Genomic DNA, 22,783 nt, shown 5'->3' on the forward strand with positions numbered 1-22,783 from the left:
GGAACATGTGGAAACTGGAGAGAGAGTAGAGGATCCCAGACTGGTTCATGTTGAAACATGTGGCCAGGAAGGAACAGAAGAACAACACAAACTTTGGTCCTTTAGTAAACTGGCAAATGCAACTCAAGTTGTTTTTAAATTCATCTATGTTATGTTGAATTGAATAATGTTGAACATATATACTATGCTCAGGAAGGAAGCACAATGAGATTTATAAGACTCTTCTTCAGAACAGAAGAGAGATTATTTTTTAGTTCTTTGTTTTAGCTTGAATAATGATGTTTATTAGATATTAATATAATATACCTACATTCATCCTGTTTCCCTAATAGTATTACAATGTAATGCCTTGGGACCTCTAAGCAGTTATCAAAAGCAAGTAAACATAATTGCTGCTATTTTTCAAGTAACTATATTAAAAAATGAATTATCTTTTTCTCTTCTTTCCACCTCTGGTCTTTTCCAGCATTTATTTCCTTTATGGAAAAGGTGTTTCTGGTGTTAAGTGCTGGATACAGATACTTTCCATTCTCACATGGTGGGCATCACATCTGGGACCTGAGCTTAGGCATAGTGAGCAGCTTGTATCTCACATTCTTATCTGATTTAGGAGAGAGAGCAACTAAGTGCACCTCCTTATTGAGCTGTGTGAGGTCACTGCTGGTTCACCTGCCTAAATTGCCCCTCAGCCTTTAAAATTGATTTAAAACAGCAGAATAGGTTTTAAACAGTTGTCTTACAGAATATTGCATGGAAGAAGTTTTAGGTAATTCAGAAGGATGTGTGAAAATCTCTCATTTTTTTTTAAACTCATAGATTTTATTTTCATCAAATTCTTTTTCCTACATGTTATATCTATTTCTGTCTGTCTCTATTTTTCTTTCGCATAGACAAATTTGTATTTGCTTTCCAAGAGCCTTTTCAGATTATTCTGAAATAATTTATAACTGTTAATTCACCATGTATGCCCTCATCAGACATTGGTTAATGGGCAATATAGTTACTAACAAAAAGCATGGACACAAAACATTATTGTTAGCATAATTGAAGTATTAGAAGTCTAGTAGAAATTCACTGTGAAATTCACTTATTTTCACAAGACCTGTGAAAATAAGACTTTAAATTTATATCTTGCACTTTTGTTCTATGAGACTGTCCTGGTTTGGGCCAGGATAAAGGTAATTTTCTGTCTTGTAATTTTGCTTTCAGCTGTGTCTCTTGTAAGTAGCTGCACTTCCTGAAATTAACAACAAGTTTCTCAGTCAGTTTGAAGTAATGTGAAATACATAAATAATGTGAAATACATATGCCAATACATAAACTCAGGGCCTGCTCTGAACTGAAACAAAGAAAAAAAAATATATATATATATGTACTTTACAGTTTCAGATTTGTAAAAGTGTCATTACAATTAGGTAATGTTAGGCTCTGAGAAGGAATCCATTGGTTTCAGTAAGGACAGATGCTCAGGAGTGAGTGGTCAGTTTGGGGAAGAGTGACTGCAGTGAAAGTTTAAAGACTTAGCTCAGAAAGTTCTAAGAGTTTAAGTGTTGCTTGCATAAATATGGTTTGGGAAGTGGCAAAGACTATAGTTTTAAAACACAAAATATTTACCACTGGCATTGCAGAGATGAAAAGACCTCTGCAGGGGTATTTGCAAACTCTAATCCAATGTAGAAAAGATTACAGTATTTTGATCATAAAATTGACAGTCTGGAAAATAGACTATGACATTCAAACTGCACGCTCAACAAAGACCACCACAGAAATTCAAAGGCAAAAGCACTGTTGGATTTATAACCAGCTGATTATTTAAAAGCTGGGAAGAAAATGCCTTTATATCTCAGTGAGGTCACACAGACTGTCTCAGCTAAAATCCACAAAAAATATTCAGTGAAGGAAGGGCCATTCCAGGTGATGATAAACCTGAAAAGTTCTCCTGGCAACAGGATTCGTTCATTCATCTACTTCCTAGAGATCACCTTTAGAGACATTAAATAAACAACCTATTACAAAATTCACCAAAGCTAATATAGTGCTTCCCACTGGTGTTTTGAGCTTCAAATTGCTTGAGAGAAAGAATAAATATCTTGGGAGGAGAAGAAATGAAGACTGCTTTCATGTATTCAGCAGTGCTTAGAATTTACTGCTACCTCAAAATTGTTCTTTTTGATGCTGTTAAGGCAGTGAATGCCCCCAGCATAATTTATTTGAAATTAAAAAAAAATGCATAGAGTTATTTTCTTTATTTTATAAGTCCAATTAGTTTCATGGAGGCTACTTGATAAAGAGGCCCTAAAGTGTCAGATCTAGCTAGACAGTGCTTTCTCCACTGTGAAGGAAGTCAAGAAATGGCAAAAAGCTGTATAGCTATATATATATGTATGTATATATAGTCTGTGCTGTTGTACCACTTGCAGAGGCATGCCTGGAGGTTGGCTTCATGGCTCCTGTGAACCTTTATCTCCTCTTCACCCACCCAGATCACCCAGATTAAACCCATGGGTACTTTTGATGAGTAGGGCCAAATCCATCATGATTATCTGATTCTAGATTTGATTCTAATTTTTTTTTGTAGCTGGATTTGGTGCATTTGAACCTAATGCAGGAAATACAATTCTACTGAGTGTGTGAAAGGCATGGGCTGACCACTCTGCTTCTACTTGTGAGAGATGCCAAGCACTGGGACCTTCATCCTTACTTTCTAGCTGGAGACCTGGTGGTTGTCATCACTCTGAAATGTTCATATCTGCACAACTGGATTGACTGGAGTGTTTTAAATAATCCAAGTGATAAATCATGGATAATGATCATTATGAATTTGGTTCCCTTTCTGTTGCATGACTTTCTGAATGCTGTCACTGATTTTCAGAAAATGTATTTATTTGGGCCACCATGATCTCATTCAAGGGTTCTCTTTCAAGTTGATTAAGCCAGTACATATAAGCTGAGGATCCCTGCTAAGGGGGGTTTTTTGATGGTAAATAACACTTTCAGCTCATTTTTATTTGGGACCACTTAGGATCAATCTCTTCCAAAGAGATTTTTGGACTGTGTTTTGCAGTTTTTATATCCCTCTGGTTTGTTCTTTTTTTTCCTAGGCTTTTAAAAAAGGAAGAAAATTTTATTTTTATCCCTCGTTCCCGTGAAGAGCTTCCAGAAAACTTTCCAAAGGAAATTCCTGGAATCTGTTACTTCCTCGAGGTCAGAAGTGGTCAGAAGCCACCCAAACCCTCCGTCACATCTGCCAGAGTGAGAAAAGTTTCCTACAACATTGGTACCATGTTTCTTCGGGAGACAAGCCTATGAGGCCTGCTGCAAATCAAAGACTCATCAAAAAAGCACAAGCCCAGAACTGGGTCATGACAGGGGAGTTGGAAGTTCTTTCTATTTCACTGCCTGTTCTGAACAAGCAGTAAAAGCTCCATGTAATGTCAGGCAATAATCATTTTAAAAGATGGGTGACCAATGTCAGTAAATGAAGTTGAGACAGGGGGAAAAAAAACCAAAAAACCAAGGTAGTTCCACTTCCAGAGGAATTCCTTGCATAAACTTCAGTCTGGCCCCTCTATGACAAACAAAATGAAACAAAACCCCAACTCTGAAATTGGAGGTAGGTTTTGTTTTGTCAAGAAAGGATGATGGTTCTGTGTAGATTTGTACAAGCTAAGCAGAATCAAGAGTCAGTTCTGATTATGCATTTCTACATTTAATGTGTTCTTCAGTACGGTAATGATGTTTTTTAACTTTATGAACAAGCATTTCATATATGTACTGTAGATCTGTTGTAACCTTCCTGGCAGGAGGAATTATAATTCAATACAAATATTGTAGGAATTTTACCTATTTTTATACATATTTCGCTTTCTGGATAATTACATTCCACATACTGTAAGCTGAGTGAGCTTAGCTTTTCAGAAGAAGCTGCTGTATATTTCATACATTCTACCTTTAAAACCTTAGTGTTATACAAGTGGGAAGAGGCAATTTCTTGATCTTTTGGCAACAAAAACATTGATATTTTACAGAAGAAAACAGATAAAACCCTTTACCAGGTGTTTATGGTAAAGGTTTAAATCAGCATTGTCTTGCATATAGAAAATAATGCTCTGTATTTGTCCTAGAGTGCTGTATGTTCAGTCCTTCCTGGACAATGCAGACAAAATGTAGATCAATGTGTTGACAAGCAGAAAATTTCTAAGTGGGGATTGTTCCCCACTAAATTATTGGCCAAACTGATTTTTGGTAGAAGTCTTGGACTTTAAAAAAAAAAAAAAATTATCTTGTGAAAACTTATTCTAAGGAATTTCACCAGACAGTGGAAGCTCTCTAAATACTGGTTTTCAAATTTTCTGTAGGACCTATGCTTCTACTGCAGATTAATTAGCAAAAATAACCTCTGATATTAATGATGCTCATCTCGAAATTTTCTGTTGCTGGATTGGCTGAAAGGTCTCCTCCTTTAATTACTGTAGACCAAAAACCACTGAAAAGGTGAAGACAATACTTTTCTAGGTTTAATGCAAAAGGCAGTTTTAGTTATATTCCAGGTTTTCCTTTTCAAAAGTCAGTTTTCCTCTGCAGGGGTACTCCTTCAGGGTTGTACTGAAATGGGCTGATGTTGTTGTACTCTTGTAGATTGTTAGTTAACACTTGGAGTGGTTCTGAAGTGGTTTAGCTTTTACCTGAGTCTGATCTGAGCTCACTGAAATCAAAGATAAGACTCTCAGCAGCACTGGGAGAAGCTCTGAATCTTTATAAGCCAGACCAGAAATTAAGTTTGCTTATGGATATAGTAATCATAACTTGAAGCAGCTTTTGAAAATAAGTAAATAATTCTCACCACACATACAAATTCTCCAATTAGATCTTTTGGTGGAGGTACTAATGGTGCTGTGTTTCTCCTCTTTGACCAATAGTCCTTGTTAGATTGGGCACAAGTCAGCATTGCATTGCTAGTCTGTGCTGGACATGTTTCAGACTTCCTTTCCACTATGTTGAACCTTTACCAACTTCAGCTTGTAGAGGACATCTGAACTTACTATGCAGGTGATTATTTTCTTTCCTGAAGAGAAAAGATGCAAGGGAATTAGACCAGAAACTGATTTAAATGTAAATTCCCCCACTTCCTAGAGAAACACTGATGTTAAAGATTTATTCCATTGATATTAGAACTTCTTTGGGATTAGAGAATTTACTCTTTTATCTACTTTGATCAACAGCATCTGCAGCTCTGTCTGTCTGAAAAATGACTTGACAAAAACTGTTTGAGCTTGAGTTATCAGAATTTCCCTCCAAGCTGCAGATCTGAGTATTTTCACCATAGAGTGACAGGTTTCAGCCCATAGCCTTTAGTTTGCATACACACAGGATGCAGTATGTGTGCAGTATTTCCTGGGAATATCAATGAGACACTAAAAGAAGTATAAGTGGAAAAAAGTTCATGTTTCACCATGGGAAAAGGAACACCACTTCCTAGCTAATAAAGCTGTGGTTTTGATGTCCTTACTTTCTTCCACAGAGTGATTATTTTTCAAATAGCTGCCACTAGGCTGAGATATCATCTGACTTCACTGGTACATCCTCACTGTCATCCTCATTGTCCAGTAAACATTTATGTCAGAGTACCCATCCCTCTGGCCAAGTCTTTTTGTCAACATCTGTAGTCCTCTTTGAAGAGAGCAAACATGGAGGTTCAGACCAAAAGCTTGTAGCTCAATAATCTCTTACACAGCTGCCAATAGGAAAGGTCTAGGTTAATTCTGTGGCTGATTTTGGCTGATCTTTGGCAACTTTTTTTAAGAGAAATGCTGGATAAATGTTAATTCTACTAGAAAATCAGAGAAGCAATCTGAAAAAAAAATTATATCACCATCCTTATCCTCTCAAGTTACTGCTTATTTTATAAGAATATTAATAATAACAGAGATCAGCACAAAGACTCATAATTGGTGTCAGCATCACCATGGAGATAATGGCAGTGTTCACAAATAAATCATTTAGCTTCCCAAATTAGAGTAGGTTTACTGTATAAGAATTTGCCATGTAGGTCTCTGCTTTTTATAAGCTTGTGTAACATGTCCTGAACTTCAGTACTGATGTTAAGTATTGTATTACTTGTTTCTGTGTTATGACAGGAGATGATAATAAAAAATTGTGGACTCTCTAGGGACATTTTCTATCTCAGTGTGAGAAAAGTGTAAAACAAATCCTCAGCACTCTTTAACTTAGTGGTTGCATCATCTGCTTTTAATTTTAAGTTGCAAATTTATTTTGTTGAAGACCTTTATGAAGTGAAATGAAATTTATTATCAAGGTTGATGCTGTGAAGTCAGTTAGATGGTAGTCAAACTGACCTTCTCTTCAGCAACACTTCCTTTTAGTGATATGGAAAACTTTCTCATATCCCTAGCATTATCTTCATAAATAAAAAGCTTCTTGAAGTTTTTGTACCTTGGGATGATGAGCTGGAGACATTAAAGGTGCTGCTATAGAGACCACGTACTATAGTTGGAATTTTCTTCTGATAATTTTCTGTCCTATAAAAAAGATTATCTTCTGTTCCCCTTAATAAGAATTTGCAGTTCTATTCTTCATCACATAGATGCAAGCAGCAACATCTGCTGTCTTCAGTTCCTTTTAAGAACCAAATCCATACCCTCTGAAGACAGTGAGGAGAGATCTAAAGTATATTGCCTGGGTGGGCAAAAGGAAGGATGACTGGAGGGCCTGAGATAGGGTCATCAGTTTCTTTGTAACAAACTTTTTCTGCCCAGCTTCCCCCTACTCCAGGCTCAAAGGGGCCAGAAACCATGGAATGACCACAGAGGCAGACCCAGCAGCCAACTTCTTGTACAAAAGTATTGAGATCTAAGTAAGTAGAGGCAAAAGTCATTCCCCCAGAGTACTTTTTACAAATCTTGTGTTAGATTTTTCCATCTCCTCGAAGCTCCACACATGAAGGGTCTTCTGTGACACAGTGCATACAGGTCAGGAACTCAGAGTAAGAAGGAAACAGTGATGGAATTGTCAGAGTTGTGAAATCTGCCATTCACAGACAAAAGCCACTGATGCTAAGCCAAGACTCTCCAAGTGTGGTTTTCTTGAAGGATACCACAGGGTATTTCTAAATCCAAAGAGCCAATAGTCATTAGGTTGTGGTTTTGGCTTCACTGTTCATTCCCACATCCCTTTTCAAGTTTTAGTCTGTTTTGAAAGGCATTTTGGAGCCTGGAAACATGCCTCTGCAAACAGAAAACCCAAGCTTTTAAATCTCTGGAAATCTTCTCTGGGAATCACCTATTCTGAAAAATAAATCCTTGAGCTGAGTCAATAGCAGATGCTAATGCAGTTCATGTGTGTGCATATGCATTTTCACAATGCTATCACCTGTGCTTACAGTGTTCCCTAACAATACCAACAATACCAACAGTGGTATCTAGCACATAACCACCTTTTCTCTGGTTTCCATTAACAACCTTTTTCATTTTTTTCTGCATAAAGCCAGAACAGTGCAGAACCATGACAAGTTGCATGCATCTGTAAGTATCATAGCACTGTACTGAGCCTTAAACTCTGCTGAGTTCATATTTTACATTCCTCTGAACAGATCCTTCTCCCAGAAGATTTAGAAATGAAGGAAACACAAGATATCAGCCAAAACTGCTTTGTGCAATTCCAAATGAGTATGAACCTTGCATTAGTTATTGGGCCAAGTTAACTACTAGAGAGCTTTCAGATCCTTGAGCTGCCAGAAGCCGTCACAGTTGCATGTTTCATGCTTCATTGCTAAGGAGTCTGTAATCCAACAGCAGGATCACAAACTTGTGGTGTTTTCTGGGTTTTCCTCTTCCAGCCTCAGGCCACTACCTCACCTCTGCTGCATGCTCAGAGCTCACTGTGGAGAGCAAATTCCCTGTGTTCTCTCATAGCTTCTGATCTCTTTCTGGGTTCTGGTGATCTTTTGAAAAATTGTACACATATAATATTGAAAAAAGCAACATGCTGAAATCAGAAACAAAACAGGAAGCATAAAAAAGCTCATCACACTCAAAAACAGTTGGTTCAGTTCCTTCAAGGTAATGCATTATTCATAGCATGTTCCTGGGACTGAAGATGTCAGTAACAGCAGAGATTGAGGATGAGCTGAGGATGCTGAATGTGCAGGAGACTCAACAGGCAGGAGTTGATCTGCTTCTGCTGTGGACAGTAATATCACCTTGCATGCTCTTTCCCACGCAGACAGTATTTTGCTCTTCAAAAGGCCTCCTCTTTTCTTTTTTTTAGAACACTGTGTGTGACATAGATAGTAAGAAATTCCAATTATTACTCTTATTTGCATCTGTTGTTGACATTGCTGCTTACATCTGAAGAATTATTGGGATTAAAGGGCTGATCTTACTCTTCACAGCAAAGATAAAGTTGCTACAGTGGCACAGCAGGCACTCACATCTTTAGAGAGGGAAAAGACCATCGTGCAGATTGCCACTGGTGGATTTGGGTGGATAAATCAATAGACTAACAGCCCATGACATGATCTTAGCATTCCCAAGCACTAAGTTTATCCATGAAGCTAGGAGTTACTCCTTAACAATGTTACGAATTTGCAATGCATGAACAGCCTTACAACAAAAATCTCTGAACTGTTTAACCTCATACACATGATTGATCTTTTGTGGCTTGGTTATTAATCACACATGAAAGCAAACAAAAAAAAAAAAAACCAACTAGGAAATGGCACAACCCTGTCACAGGCGACAGATCATTCACCCCTGAAGATGGTTACTTTTTCTTGTGCCTTAGACAGGTTGACCTCCATTTATCTCTGGTCCAGGTTAGTATCACTGTGTCACTATAGCAACAAAATGGTCTCTGAAAAACAGCAGGAGACCTCTCAGCCCGATTCCCAGTGGGCTGGGGTTTGCATTAGAGAGGCCAATGCAGTAAATGCTGCAAAGTGGCAACTTTGCTGGCAGCCTTAGCAAAAGGATCAGTGGCAGCAGATGTCAAACCAGCCGTTTGCTCCTGGGATTTCAGTTCCCAGAGGCAGAGTGAGGCTGAACGAGTTTTATTTTGAACAAACATAAGATGCAGGTTTCCGGAGAAACAAGTATCTTCTCTGCTTTATGTCTAGCTGGAAGGAGAAGAGTGAAAGGGCTCCAAGAGGGACATGCTGGCTGCCTAGGCTGCAGCACTGCTGGCTTTTGCCTTCAGCTCTCTGTGCTACTTTGTCTGTAACATTCTAAGAATCAGTTCTACACTGCAGACTAGGGGCCAGGCAAGTGCTTCACTTCCCACCTTTGTTCTACATGCAGCATGAGGCTGCTTAAATCCCTGAGTGTGCTTGATTCTCATTGACCGGGAAAGACAAATTTATTTTTTAAGATAACCAAGTTAAGTCAATTGATCCCACTGAATTAAGGTCTTTCCAGCCCAAGTGCTGAATCTCAAACCTTTGAGTCTCTTCTGCTTCTCAGAGTTTTGTATTGGCCAAAGTTAATTGAATCAAACTTAGTAGCAGAGGAGTAGTCAAGCATATTCCAGGATAAATAAAGGTTTGATATGGTAGTCATGATGATTGTCAAGAAAAGGGCTACTTCAGTAAAATCTCCCTCTTCTGATGGCTGAGCCCTTTGCAGACAATATCAGAACTCCTGAATGCCATAAGGACTGTGATTTAGAAAAGCTTTTAAGCCTTGAGGTCTTATCCCAGTTATGCAAAACCTTCACCTGAACTTTATGCCAGAAAACCTACATAAACCTTGTTAGTTATCCTGAAGTAAAGATGGTAATAAAATATATGAATTCCAAAAAGCAAACAGATAGTTGCCAGGTTATCATTAACATACATTTTTTTGTGTTTCTGTGAATTTGTAGGCTCAAAATTAACTTTCCATTAGTAGAAGGTCCCCTGCTGAGCTACTTGTTTTCTAGGTAATTATTCCCTAGCAATAGTCTCTAATTACTACTTTTGAAGCAATAAGTAAAGCCATGCTAATCTGTTCTCTGTAGATTCTTTTACACACCTATCACCTTTAACAAACTGCTTTTGAGCAAAACACTAAATGGCAGGACAACCCTGTCATGTATTGTTTGCCCTTTCATCCTCTTCCCCAGGGGAGGAGAGTATGCAGTGGAATAATTTGATTTTGTGAGATGCTAGGGTTTTGGTTAGTTCTATAAAATGATAAATATGAGCAGCAAAGCAGACATATGTAATGGATAAACTTCTGCTTTATACACAACAGTAAATAGATGCTAAAACTCATTAATACGCAGAAACGCTATTTAATCATTTTTTGAATTTGTTTATTACATTATACCTCTAATATACTATTTTTTCCTTCCTTAATGAGGCTGGAACATGCTATTAAATCAATATCAGAGTTTCTGAACTTACTGCAGAATAATGTGGTTAGGAATAAATAACTATGAAGGAGAAGATTTTTTAAAAGCAAGACACTGGTAAAGAGCAGCTCATATGGAGAAGATGAAGAAGATAGAGAAACGTATGTTTATTTTTAAAGGTTTTTTTTCTGGCATTTCTAGTTAAAATAATTCTGAAGTTGTATACTTAAAGTACAGCTGCTTCATTCAGGTTCTTTGCATTTGCTAGGAAGGAGATAACATTTTCAAAGTCACATACTTCTTAATCATATTTCCTTTGATTAAACACAACCTCTTTCTGAAGGCTGAACCTCTCTCCTGAGTGATCCTGAGGATCTGAATGCCTAAATAAGTTTTCAAAATGTGTGTTATAAATCTGTATCATTCTTTTTCCTTCGAAAGGTTGTTCATGGTGATGTATGAAAGCAAATTCTAAATGTCCAACCAGCAGCAAAAGTACTTTTCTATTGATAACCTGTGCTGGATGATGAAATGTGTAATTTTTTCTAGTCTATATAGGTTTTTACACCATTTTACAAGGTGAGAATCCCAGGTGTGTTGCCATGAGTGTATGAGCATGTGAGCTGTCCTCAGTGGGGGTGGGGATTGTTTTCCACCTTAAAAATGTTCTAAGAGATCCTAAGGGAGAAAGCACTTTGCAGGGAACTCCATTCAATTCGGCTCTGAGGGAGTGTCAAGCTGAGTCTAAGGTTTGGTTTCTCATCACATCCCTAGGTCCCATGTTCTTGCCAGTGTTTAAGAGTGTAAACATTCCTCTCTGGGAGCTTCTCACAGGTCCTGCAAATGTATAGTTAATAAGCCAACAGCAAGAAAGCAGGTGAAGAACGTGAAGTATATGTGAATGAGAGCTGTTGTACAGAGGTGTGCCACTGATTTTCAGCTTTCATGTATTTGGAAGCTGGATTATTCAGAGAGTATGCTGGCTATGATGCAAAATGCAAGTGCTGTACATAAAGTCATGAACTCTCAAGGCATTAGGATGAGTTTTAGAGTCCATAATCCTTAGAGTTTAGTAGAATTGCACGAGAAATGCACTATTTTCAGAGGAGGGAAAGTTGCTTTGTATTTTAAATTGGAGTTGGATCTCTAGTTGCAGATAACAAATCCCAGCATCCCAAGGAATCATTGTTTCTGGAGAAGGAGATAAGCCATTGCCTTAGATGTGCTCTTCTCTCTCCCTGGTGACCCCTGTGTAGAGGGGGAGGACTGGTTGAGATGAGCTGCAGTTCTGTAGGTGACAGGGATTCCACTGCTGGTAAGAAAGAGGGGATCTAATAGGATAGAACAGCAAATAACACATGAGGGATAAGGGCCAGGCTCCAACTAGAGATCCAAAGGGTTGTGGTGGTAAAATTATGAATATTTAAGATTTGAAAGGTTTGTCTAGGAAGTTTATCCTAATTAAAAGAACTTTTTTTTCAACTGAAAGCTAATGATCTGTGAATGTTTCGGACTCCCCACTTCTCATCTAAGATAATGCTGGTGTGCTGCTCCTACAGGCTCCACCAAGAGCCATTTCTCCATACTGTTGTGTTATTTACTGCTTGTTTCTGTCTTAGAAACACAGTAGTTCGGAAGCTACTTAAGGAGTCTGTGCTTCCCAGCAATGGATATCTTAACATTTTCTTAACATTGAGATGATGGAAGAAAGAAGGAGATGAGGAAAAACTGAGACAGTATATATATAGATTGGTCTCTGCAATCACTTGGGGAAAAACAGGGGAGGAGAGAGGGAGGGAGACACTAGTTGAATGTTCACTCACTGTGGTTGTAGTTACTAAAACCTCTGTTTGATCCATCCTAAAATGTACTTGAGTTGTTATGCACATGCACACCCAGACTCTGACAGGATAATGGGTCAGGTTCTGAACCAGAAGTGAGTAGGAAGGACCAGGACCACCACTGTGCTCCCATACTTCTCTCTTCTGTTTGCAGTTGTCTTTCTGGTCCTTAGATATCTGTGGTGATTTCCACCCCAGTGCTGGTTAGGGAGGCCGTGGGAAAGTTCTTCTTGGGAAGAAGCCATAGCATGCAGTGCTCCACACTGTGAACTGTCACCCTCTCCAGATAAAAGGAATTAGAAATAGTATTGTCCTCAAGAGCTGAGAAAACTTGCAGATTTTTCCATATACAGTAAACAGTTTCTATAATTACCAGAAAAACAAAACAGAGAGACAGAATTGTGCAGCAGGGGCATCCCATCTCATCCACACTGCTGTGATAATGAAATCCAAACACTGTGGAATTGCAGATACATTATTCTCACTTGCTTTAAAGGTCAACTAAGAAGCTAATTTCTCAAATGGGCTCATAGCTCTGAGACAATGTAACACTACTCATTTCTTCCAACAAATTGCCGTTGTCAGAGAAACTGGATTAGTAGCTCATGGAGCGAAAAATAGACATGATGCACTTGCCAGAGAAGAATTAATTCAGTAACAGAGGTGAAGGTGCATCAAAATATCATGACATCTGGAGAAAAAGCAACAAAAAATATTTAACTCAAAGCAAGTTACCTGTAAAATTACCTTAAAATAATCCAACTCACCATCTGGGAGAATGACAGGGTTTAGTCTTGATTCTGTTTTATTCACCTTCTAGGTCCACCATGCCACTGCTGCTTGATCAGTTGTGTCAGTCTGGCCACTGTCCTTTTAAAGTCATGTACCTGAAGTTAGTCAGTGAAAATCATTATTTTGAAGTGATTATTTGAATACTGCAAAAGAAGAGTCTTTGGCCTAAAGTTTTTCTTTTCTTTGCAGGGTAGAAGTGGGCAGGTAATATATTGCTAAACTTACTCAACTGAAAAATGAAAACTAAACTCCCAAAGCCTACATCCAGTGAGAGAGCTACATTGAGAACTACTTTCCAAACATCATCATATCTTTACAAAAAGTGGATAATTATTTTTCATTGTATCAGACATTTGCATTTAAAAGAACTCTCTTTTATGCCAAGATTTTGCAGATGTGTGTTACTTCTTGCTTGAACTTAAAAAAAGCAAAACAAAAGAAAATACTTCTTTATTCTTCAGTTATTTATTTTCCATAGTAGACCAATTCCATTGTCCTGTATATGGCCAGGAAGGGGCATCAGTCCACTGCAGATAGGGAACTTGTCTGGTAGGGAACTACCTGGCTGGTAGGGGTGAAAAGTCTTGCAAGTACAGGTTGGGTCTCAGCTGAAGAGAGGGCTGGCAGTAGTTTCATGCATTTCATATTATAATTCAGTAATTCTTTTTACTTTCATACTCAGAGGCAGACATATGTATAGCTCAGGAAGAATCTTCACCACTTTCTTTAGAAATCCTTTCTGTAGTACATGTTTTCCATGCTCCTTTTAAAATATCTCTGCATTTCCAGTCTAATGCATTGACAAGTGTAGTGTCTAAATAATAACTCACGTTAGCAAATCAAATCACTGTGAAAAATATTTTGATTTATTCTCACTGTCTTTTAAATATCTTGTGAGTCCTTTTGGCAAATTCTGTTTTCATAGAAGTCTCTGGTCATCCTAAGAGAGGGCAAAAGCAATCTTGATTTTGCAATTCAATTAGCATAAAATACCATTTTTCTGGCATCCAGTGTGTACCATTATGACTGCAATGTTAAGGTTTGCTTGTGAAATAGAAGTATCAGGATAAGCAGCACCAGAAGTTAGCTGCATTACCCTTCCTACAAATTGTGTACATATTTCATGGCATTCCTTGTATTTTATAGGGCATAATATGACAGGTTAAATATGTAGAAAAATAGTTAGGAATAAAAAAATAGAAAATATGTGGACACTGCTGTGTTTGATAGTTATCTTGAGATATTATGGATGTATAATCACCTACTCTTGGGATTGTTTTTAACCAGATCATTCATCTTTGGTACCCAGTGTTGCTTGGGTGAGAGGCATGGTCATCATTATCCCTTTATTTTTTAAATTTAGTTGTGTTAAAGCACAGTGATTAACAACACTGAAATATTTCAGCTGAGTATTGTAAGAGAACTGATTTCTAAATATGGTGGGCTCTACTGCTAGGACTGACTTTACATCCCTTCTTGATTTATTTTCACCTTTTGTAGTTAACAAAATCTCTGCAGTTCCTCTTTTCAGGATTCCATAGTGTTTCAAAGAGGCTTTGTGTAGTCTAGTTGTGCCATCCCCTGGTGCAACACACAAACATTAAGCTCCTTCAGACCATCGTCCTGGTGAGTCCAGCCAATGTTTCACAGTCACAAATAATCCTCTAACTCTAATTGCAACTTTGCTTTGCCCCCATGGCTAACTTTAGAGAAGGAACTGAACACTGCTAAAAATCTTCTGGTGTTTTATATTTCTTTTAGATTGGTAAATTCATGATTAGGAGAAACTTTGGCAAAACAGGTTGGTGTTATTGTCATGAACTTCACAGTCTGAGTCCATCTAGCAATATATCAGTCTTTTCCCAAAGCCTTTGAGAACAAATTGATCTTTGCATGCAATATCTCATCTAGAACTGATAACAATTTTCTAATTGTCTGCCCTTGTGGTCCTCACTCACCCATCAAATGGAAAACCCATGAAATTCATGAAGCCATTAATAGAAAAATCTTGTATTTTTGACACTTGATTCAACCAGGACCCTGCTGCAATTCTGAAATTAGTGATTTAACTGCCAATTAATTCAGGCTCATGTTCATTTCCTCTGCAGGTTACTCTAGAGGATGGTTAATCTGTCATGCCTTTGAGTTGTATCTTTCTACTTTTCCCTTTGATTTCAGTGTTGCCAAAGTAACATCTGAGGGCTAATTTCCTAATGGGGTCACAAACAGCTCCAGTAACAGGGTCAGAAATGTGAAGGTAAATTGTAGGTATTAGTGAAAAGCTTGGATTAGTGTTGAAAGCTGAATGTCCACCTGAGTTCAGGATGCTCAGGTGCGGGAGTGGGAATTTTTAGTAGGAGTTATGAGACAGATATCTTTTAATGAGAACAAAACAAATGGAAGGAGCAGTTCAGTGCAGTACAGTTTTGATCTCATCTTTATGAATGCTGAGAATTTCTGCAAGTTGTAATTCAGTCTTCTCTGCCTGAGAAAAAATTGAGTAAAAACATTTGGTACTCCTAAAATGTGCAGATTGACCACTCCTGTGGAAATGGACCAATCTCTCCTGAGTGCAAATGCTTTTTGTGCACTTTTGTGATGCTGTTTTAGTGTGTCCTGTAAAGCTTCTCTGAAGAAACTTGGCCTTCAAGTGCACGAACATTCTGCACTAAGGAACAAGATCACAACCTACCAACAAGCACCACCTACAAAGGATGCTTAGCATTAAAATAATATTCAATATCATTGAATAATACTAGAGCTCTAACAGGGTTTAGAGCACTGTGATGTTTGTGAACTGAAGCAGTTTGTATAAAATTTCTTACAGATAAAAGGATAATCTAATTAATAACAGTATTTCAATTTTAGTAATATTCAGAGGAGATAGGGTGGTGTCCCTAGACATTTATGTCAATTTAATGGTTAAAAAATTAATTTTAGTACTATGTAAATCTGAACATTCTTTTAAAACATCAGCCCACAATCTCCTGGGAAAGGATGTGGCAGGTTAGAGGTTTAATGTGAGCTATCCTGGACAGAAAAGCTTAGCAAAGCATAAAAGTCAAGATTTTCCCATGCTGAAACCAAGGGAGTAATTTCAAAATCAAGTCTGATTACATGTCCTAGCCATTCAGCAAGAAATCCACCTGCCAATAGACACAACTATCACATTCTGCATTTCAGCTTTTCCATTAGGCTCCATTTGGCTGTCTTAGTGGTCTGAAAGTTACAGTGAGTACCTCTGCTTGTAAATTCCTATTTCAGTTACAACTCCCCAAATGAACTGAATTTATTACTAACCAAAGACTTATCTACTTGAAAACAAAACAGTAAAGTTTGGTTCTGTCATTTATGTCTTTGACTGCAAACAGTTGAAGTGCATAATGTATGTACTAATCAGACCTGTGTTGTGTCATTGAAAAATAATTATTCAAGGCTGCAACAGCAGTATAATGCAGTAGAATTCAGTAGTAATCCTTCTATGGGAACATGAGTCTATCTAATAAATTGATGTGTCATATGTGTAGGCCATGGGAAAATTGTCTGTGCAGTGAACTACATATGGTCTTAAAAGCTTTAACATTTGTACTGCTCTTCCTATAACAGAATGTAAATCTTGATAGCTGTGACCCTATGAGCTTCTGAAAAAAATGTAATCTAAAGTTTATTCTTCTTGTTTTAAAAATCACTGTTGTGTGAGTTACTGTTTACACAGACCTCTGTACAGCCAGGGGTCTTTCAGCATGTGCTGCTGGGAAATGCAAAAGCAGATGCTATCTGTAAATCTTGCAGACTAGAGAGATTAGCAAATGCCTTTTCTGAATCTCCTTCTGATAAAGCCACTTTTTTTTTTTTTTTCTTCTAGCAAACACAAACAGTGCCAATAACCCGAGCCTTCTTTAAAAGAAAAAAAAATGTTGAACAGCTGTAGTCTGTTCAGTTTCTATTGGTACTTCTTACTTTTTTTGTGTAGGCTTTGTCATATGATTCTTGCAAAGTATAACTGAGGGCAAACAGTTTGCTTTTTTTACCCCCTGCTTTTTCCAAAGCCACTGAGGACTCAAACAAGAAGAAAAAACTTCAGAAAATTCGTGCAGGCATGTTATTAACAGACAGCATAGAATTAAAACATCCTTCTATATGTGCTCCAAAGTATCTTTTGATGGCATGCCTGCACTGCCTTGTGTCTTCACATCTTGCTTTTGTCATGTGATCTGCTATAATGGTGTTTGGTACAATGAGGTCCTTTTAGTTTGTCCTGAAAAATTTTACTTGTTTGTCACCATATTAGAAACATAAGGTACAGTCTATAAGAAAAGCAATAGACAGTATACTATACATCTTCTATTTCAATGCCTCTAGTTTTAGGCTCGCATTCATATAAATGTTTATAATCAAAATACCAGTTTTATTGTTCTTCACAGGACCAAGCAAAGAAGTTTTACCTTGTCTAAATGCTAATGATAACATTTCCATTCAACAAATACTCTTTTCTCATGCTTCTAGTTAACTTACAGTGGGCTCCATTCTACTCTGAGCTCCCATGAAAGCATTTGAAAGGGAAAAGTAATGAGCTATTTCAATGCATAACCTTTGCACAGTACCTGATTCATAAAGATAATAGACTCAAAATCTCATTTATGAGTTAGTAGTGATCAGCAGAACAAAAAAACCCCTTTGAAGTTGAACTGAGTAAGTGCTGAAAGTCTTACATTGCTTACTCGGTTTCTCAGTTTCTTGAGTCGTGCTGAAATATTTGATGAAGCCATGGACACTGGTATCAGCCTTCATCAAAGACTGCTCAAATTTCTGCTTCCCATTTTATCTGGAAGTTTACTATAAAGCATAAATTATTTGGATGAAAAAAATAAAAATCATACAAATTTCCTTCAAGTTAGTTCTCAGCTTATTGTACCCAGTCCTTTAGGAGGAAGCTCTATCACTAGCTTGTGTCATATTAATAGCACAATACCCAGAAAGAAAAAATGTTTCTCCAGAGAAACTTCACTGAAGGAGATTTTGTTCATAATTGCGACCAGGATACCTCTGTTAAATATTTCAGAGCTAAGTCACTGGAGAAGTGAAAACAGAATGCTAAGACAGAACCAGGAATTTTACATACTAGAAATGTGTGTATTTAGTTTCAAAAATGGTACAGTAGGGAAATTAGTAAGGTGTGTTTTTTTCATCAATGTTTGCTGATACCCATGGCAGTTGCTCATAAAATACTTTTTATTTCCTCCACATACTCTCATTTGAAGTCAATAAGAGCTTCAAATAAAAAAAAATTACATTGTCATGAATGTAGCTAAAGCACTGTATTTCACTGATAGACCTTGGTTTTCTAAGGACTGCAATAACACAGTGAGAAAAGTATCAGTATCAGTTTCATTACCCTGCCAGGTGCTCAAGGTACCCTTCAAACTATACTTATAATTCTCTCATCCTTTAAAATGTAAAAAAAAAAAAAAAAATCCAAACAAAAAAGAAAGTTTAAGTCTGTATCTTTGCATTATTGCATTATTCAAATTCTCGTATGTTGATACTGCATCTGGTAGTATGTTTCTAACTTGCCCTTGTATACTACCAAATGAAAGAGTAGCTACATCACTTTTGGGGTACCTTTATAAGTCTGTTTGTCTGGAATTTTTTGACATCTCTTCATCCATGTCACTGTTCCTGATTGGGCTGCCCAATGCCTGAAAATCATAGATGAAATGCCACACTAGTCATGTGCAGAACAATTATGTGTTTCAGGTGAGAAGTGTTCTGTATGGATGTGTTGGGTTTGCTGCTAGGGGCAGACCAGCTTTGCCCGTGCACTGGACTCATATGGTAGAGCTCATGTGTAGAGCCAAAACCCCTGCCAAGACACAACCCAGTCAGCTCACGGGGCAGACACACAGTCATGCATTTCAGCCTGGCAAATACTAGGGAAAAACATGGAAATTGCAGCATTTTTCATTTCAAATGTTGGCAGCAGTACATGATTGGTACCATCTGAAACAATAAGAAAAGAAGGATAAAAAAGAAGAAAAAAAAAAAAGAGAAGTGAGCTCATTTGTCAACTTTTTTTTTCCCTAAACCTTCTTCTGTGACATTGCCACGTGTGAAACTGACACCATTCAAATATGGTGGTCAGCACTGATCATAAGAGTCATAAGAGTCATATCTGTGTTTCCGTGGGTAAACGTCATACTAAGTAGCTATTATATTGCCATGTAGCAGGAGGTCACTGTCCTTTTGATAACCATTATTTAAAGATTAGTTGCTGAAATGGTCAATACCCAAACACCCTATTGGGCCACAGCCGTATAGGGTCCACTTTCCTCCAGGGTTTTATGGGAGGAACTTTGTCTAGCTGGACTGCTATGTTGGGATGCCAAGCCTTGACAAATAAAGCAACCTGTTACAGCCCAGTCAAAACTGTGGTCAGTACTGCTGTGCCAGAAACAGTGTTCTGAACAGTTGCAGACTTCCTACCTCCTCATAATCCTTGCAAAGCAAAACCATAGGACTCCTAGTAGGGCCCATAGGAGTCTTTCTTTGAGCTAAAAGTCTGGAAAGAGCATTTAAACTGTAATCTTACACTCCTGGCTGTACAAAACCATCAGTGATCTGATTCTGCAAATTATATATATTCTGGGTAACACTTAGTCTGTCTACAGAATCACAGTCTGGCACATCAGTGTGTAGCACATTCCACGTAGGAACAAGAAAGTACTTTCCCCTGACCTGCATTTGGATGTAAAGCTTAGATACATTGGCCATTTAGGCTGCAGTTCTGTGTGTGTCAGGTGAAGATGTAACTTAGAGGATGGGGAGAGCACATTCAGAGTGTGCCTTCTGCAGATGTTGTGGGTAAGGATGGGGAGGCTGCAGCTGTACCTTATTGGGGTCTTGTAGGTGGGAGTCACACACTCAGTACCTAATGCAGCATTTCAAATATCTAAGGACTTATTTTTCCATATATTCTACACACATCCCTACATATTTTATGAATCAGGTCTGTGATCAATATTTTGAACAATTGGTTTGCTGCGGTTCCATGGGGTTACCCTCTTTGGTTTTGCAATGTAAATAATATTGTACATCTGCTATTTTATGATACAAATGCCATGTGAATTGCTTATTTTTAAAATGTTATAGCTCTATTATGGTTTCTTTACAATGTCACCTTACAGTATTTGTTTGATATACAATATATCTGTATGGCATGAATTAAATTCCTTATACTTTGCAATGTCAAATATTTTATTTTTGTTTTCTGAAATTACTCTTTTTCATCATATGCAGTTTCATAAATGTTCCTTAAGTGGCTCATTATGTCTGGAAAAATTGCTTTCTCTCAAGTAGTGCAGGCATAAGAACGAATATTCCTGATCAAAATTATCACATTTCTCATCTAGCTATTTCGGATTAGAAATATATGTGCAAGTATGTTAGCATTTATGGTTAATCAGAACATCTACTATAACTTCCTTGCTTTTCATGTAGTGATACATCTTAATCATTTTGTATACTTTTATTTGTAAGTACTTGTGAGACATGCACAGTGTAAATAACATGATTCATTATGGAATATTTCTAGATATTCAAGGTTACAAAAAAGGTGAATTTGTATATGAAAAGAAATTGACAGTAGATTGGAATAACATAAAATAAAGTGGTGATGATTATGTTCTATTTATACTGTTCATTTCCAAATTGTCTGTTAAAGAAAAAACATTTCTTTTGCCCTTTGGTGTCCAGCCAGTTATTTATCGTATATTTACATCAATAAATCATGCAAAAGGCTATTGAAAATCATGATGAATCATTGAAATTTTTCCTTTTTGTGTTGACAACTTACCATTGGAGGGCAGTATGAAAATATGCTAAAACCCATTTGGTGGAAGCAATCTAAAAAGTCTATGAAGATATTTCTGGAAAAGAACCTCTTTTCACTCCTAGCTCTCAAACCTTACTTTAGACCACAAATCCAAATGTATTGTTAAACAATAAACTAGAAAACTGTTATAACAACATACCCAATGCTTAAACACACATTATGTCTATTCCTTGATATGTAAGCACTGGCTTCCACAGACATGAAAAACCAGTGGGCAGACATTTTAGTACAGCAGCCTCCCAGTCCTTGCAGGGAGCCTACAGGAAGATGGAGAGGGACTTTCTGACAAGGGCCTGTGGTGATAAGAAAAGAGGTAATGTCTCCAGACTGGAAGAGAGTAGATTTATGTTGGCATTAGAAAGAAATTCTTCACTATGAAGGTGATGAGACACTGGAATATGTTGCCTGGAGGATTTGTGGATGTTCTCCCCATGGAATTATTCAAGACCATGCTGGATGGGGCTGTGAGCAATGGGGTTTAGTGGCAGGTGTCCCTTCCCCTGGAACTAAAGGATCCTTAAGGTTCCTTCCAACCCAAACCTTTCTATGAATCTGTGACGTTGCCATGTCAACACATTACTCAAGCCTTTGCTCTTGACTGAACTTCTGGACTTTTGAGGCATAACTTCATTTAAAATTTAACAGATTGTTGAAAAGGAAATATCTGGCTTAGGTGATACTATAATGTCTAATTTTTTCCAATGATTGTTTAGTTTTTGGTTCTGCAGAACATCAGAGCAGAACCAGATTTCAGTCCTTCAGAACAGTTAGGAGATGGCCAGCATTACAATGAAATATTGACACTACTTTATTTGTACCAATGCAAGAACAAAGGAAGCTGACATAATGTAAAACCATCAGCCTTACAAATACAACCCTACCCATGTTGCCCATTTCTGTCACTCAGTCTTCATTGTTTCCATATCCTCATCTGAGAACATGACTCATTTTACTCTGCTATTTTTTATGGAAGACAATTAACTAAAATTGGTTACAGTATTTTTCTTTGGAATGTGTTACTGGGAGAAAATGGAATTTCAATTAATTCAAACTGTTGGCAGAGGAGCTGGATTCTGACATTTCAGTACCAAATGTGCTTGGCTTCTGTGTGGCTAGACCTATTCTAAGATATCACGGAATTTTGCCCTTTGCCACAGCTGGCTTAATGCCTGATGAATTTTTTCCAAGAAAGAGACAGATAATTTGCTTATTCTTATCTTTAAAGCTATTCCAGTATCTTTAGATGGAAATTTCAATAACTCTGATATGTGCAAGTCAGTTCTAATCCACAGTAGATTTGGGAATACTGAGTGTCAACCAGGAAATTATAAGAGTGCTTTTAGCTGGGTTTAGTTACTCTTCTATTACTATAACACTGCATTTTGAGATCTCACTTTGTCCTGTAAAGCTTGTTTATGACATTGCATGAAAGTAAAGAGGCCTTCAGCTTAATGCCTATATGCTGTTGAAATAATTGTAGAAGGCTACAACAGTAGTAACAAAAGGTACGGACAATGACAACAGCAATTATGAAAGCTGTTATGTATCTTCCAGATATTAAATAGGCAAGAATTACCCAGGTTTGAAAAGACGTCACTCTGATAAAGTTCTCTGAATACTATGGTAAGAGGGGGTAGAGAATTATTATTCTGTGTTTCTTACAATGCCAGAATTAGAGGGCATTTTATTAGATTACAGGCAGCATGTAAAAATCAAGCAATGCAAGAAAACCTAATTATTTTTTTTCATAGAGCTGTAATCAAATTGTTGCTCTTGATGCCAGCAACGTTTCAGAGTCTAAAATAGAAGCAATTAGAAAAGTTGGTGGAGGGTAGATTCACCAGCTGATTTTAAACATGTTGAGCTCCATGCAGTTGTCAGCTCAGGAAGCCACTAATCCTTTGTTCATAGA

At 37.5% G+C, this 22,783-nt stretch overlaps 1 protein-coding gene across 1 annotated transcript in view; it reads left to right on the forward strand.

The window, feature by feature from the left end:
- Positions 1–3,700, forward strand: part of GUCY1A2 (guanylate cyclase 1 soluble subunit alpha 2) — a 139,710-nt gene extending 136,010 nt beyond the window's left edge. Inside the window, exon 8 of the mRNA XM_030469462.1 lies at positions 3,102–3,700. Coding sequence (XP_030325322.1) covers positions 3,102–3,309 — 208 coding nt within the window. The 3' untranslated portion in view covers positions 3,310–3,700. The remainder of the gene's footprint in view (positions 1–3,101) is intronic.
- The last annotated feature ends 19,083 nt before the right edge of the window (positions 3,701–22,783 follow it).

Source organism: Calypte anna, chromosome 1, assembly GCF_003957555.1.
Source record: "Calypte anna isolate BGI_N300 chromosome 1, bCalAnn1_v1.p, whole genome shotgun sequence".
Classification (NCBI taxonomy): domain Eukaryota; kingdom Metazoa; phylum Chordata; class Aves; order Apodiformes; family Trochilidae; genus Calypte; species Calypte anna.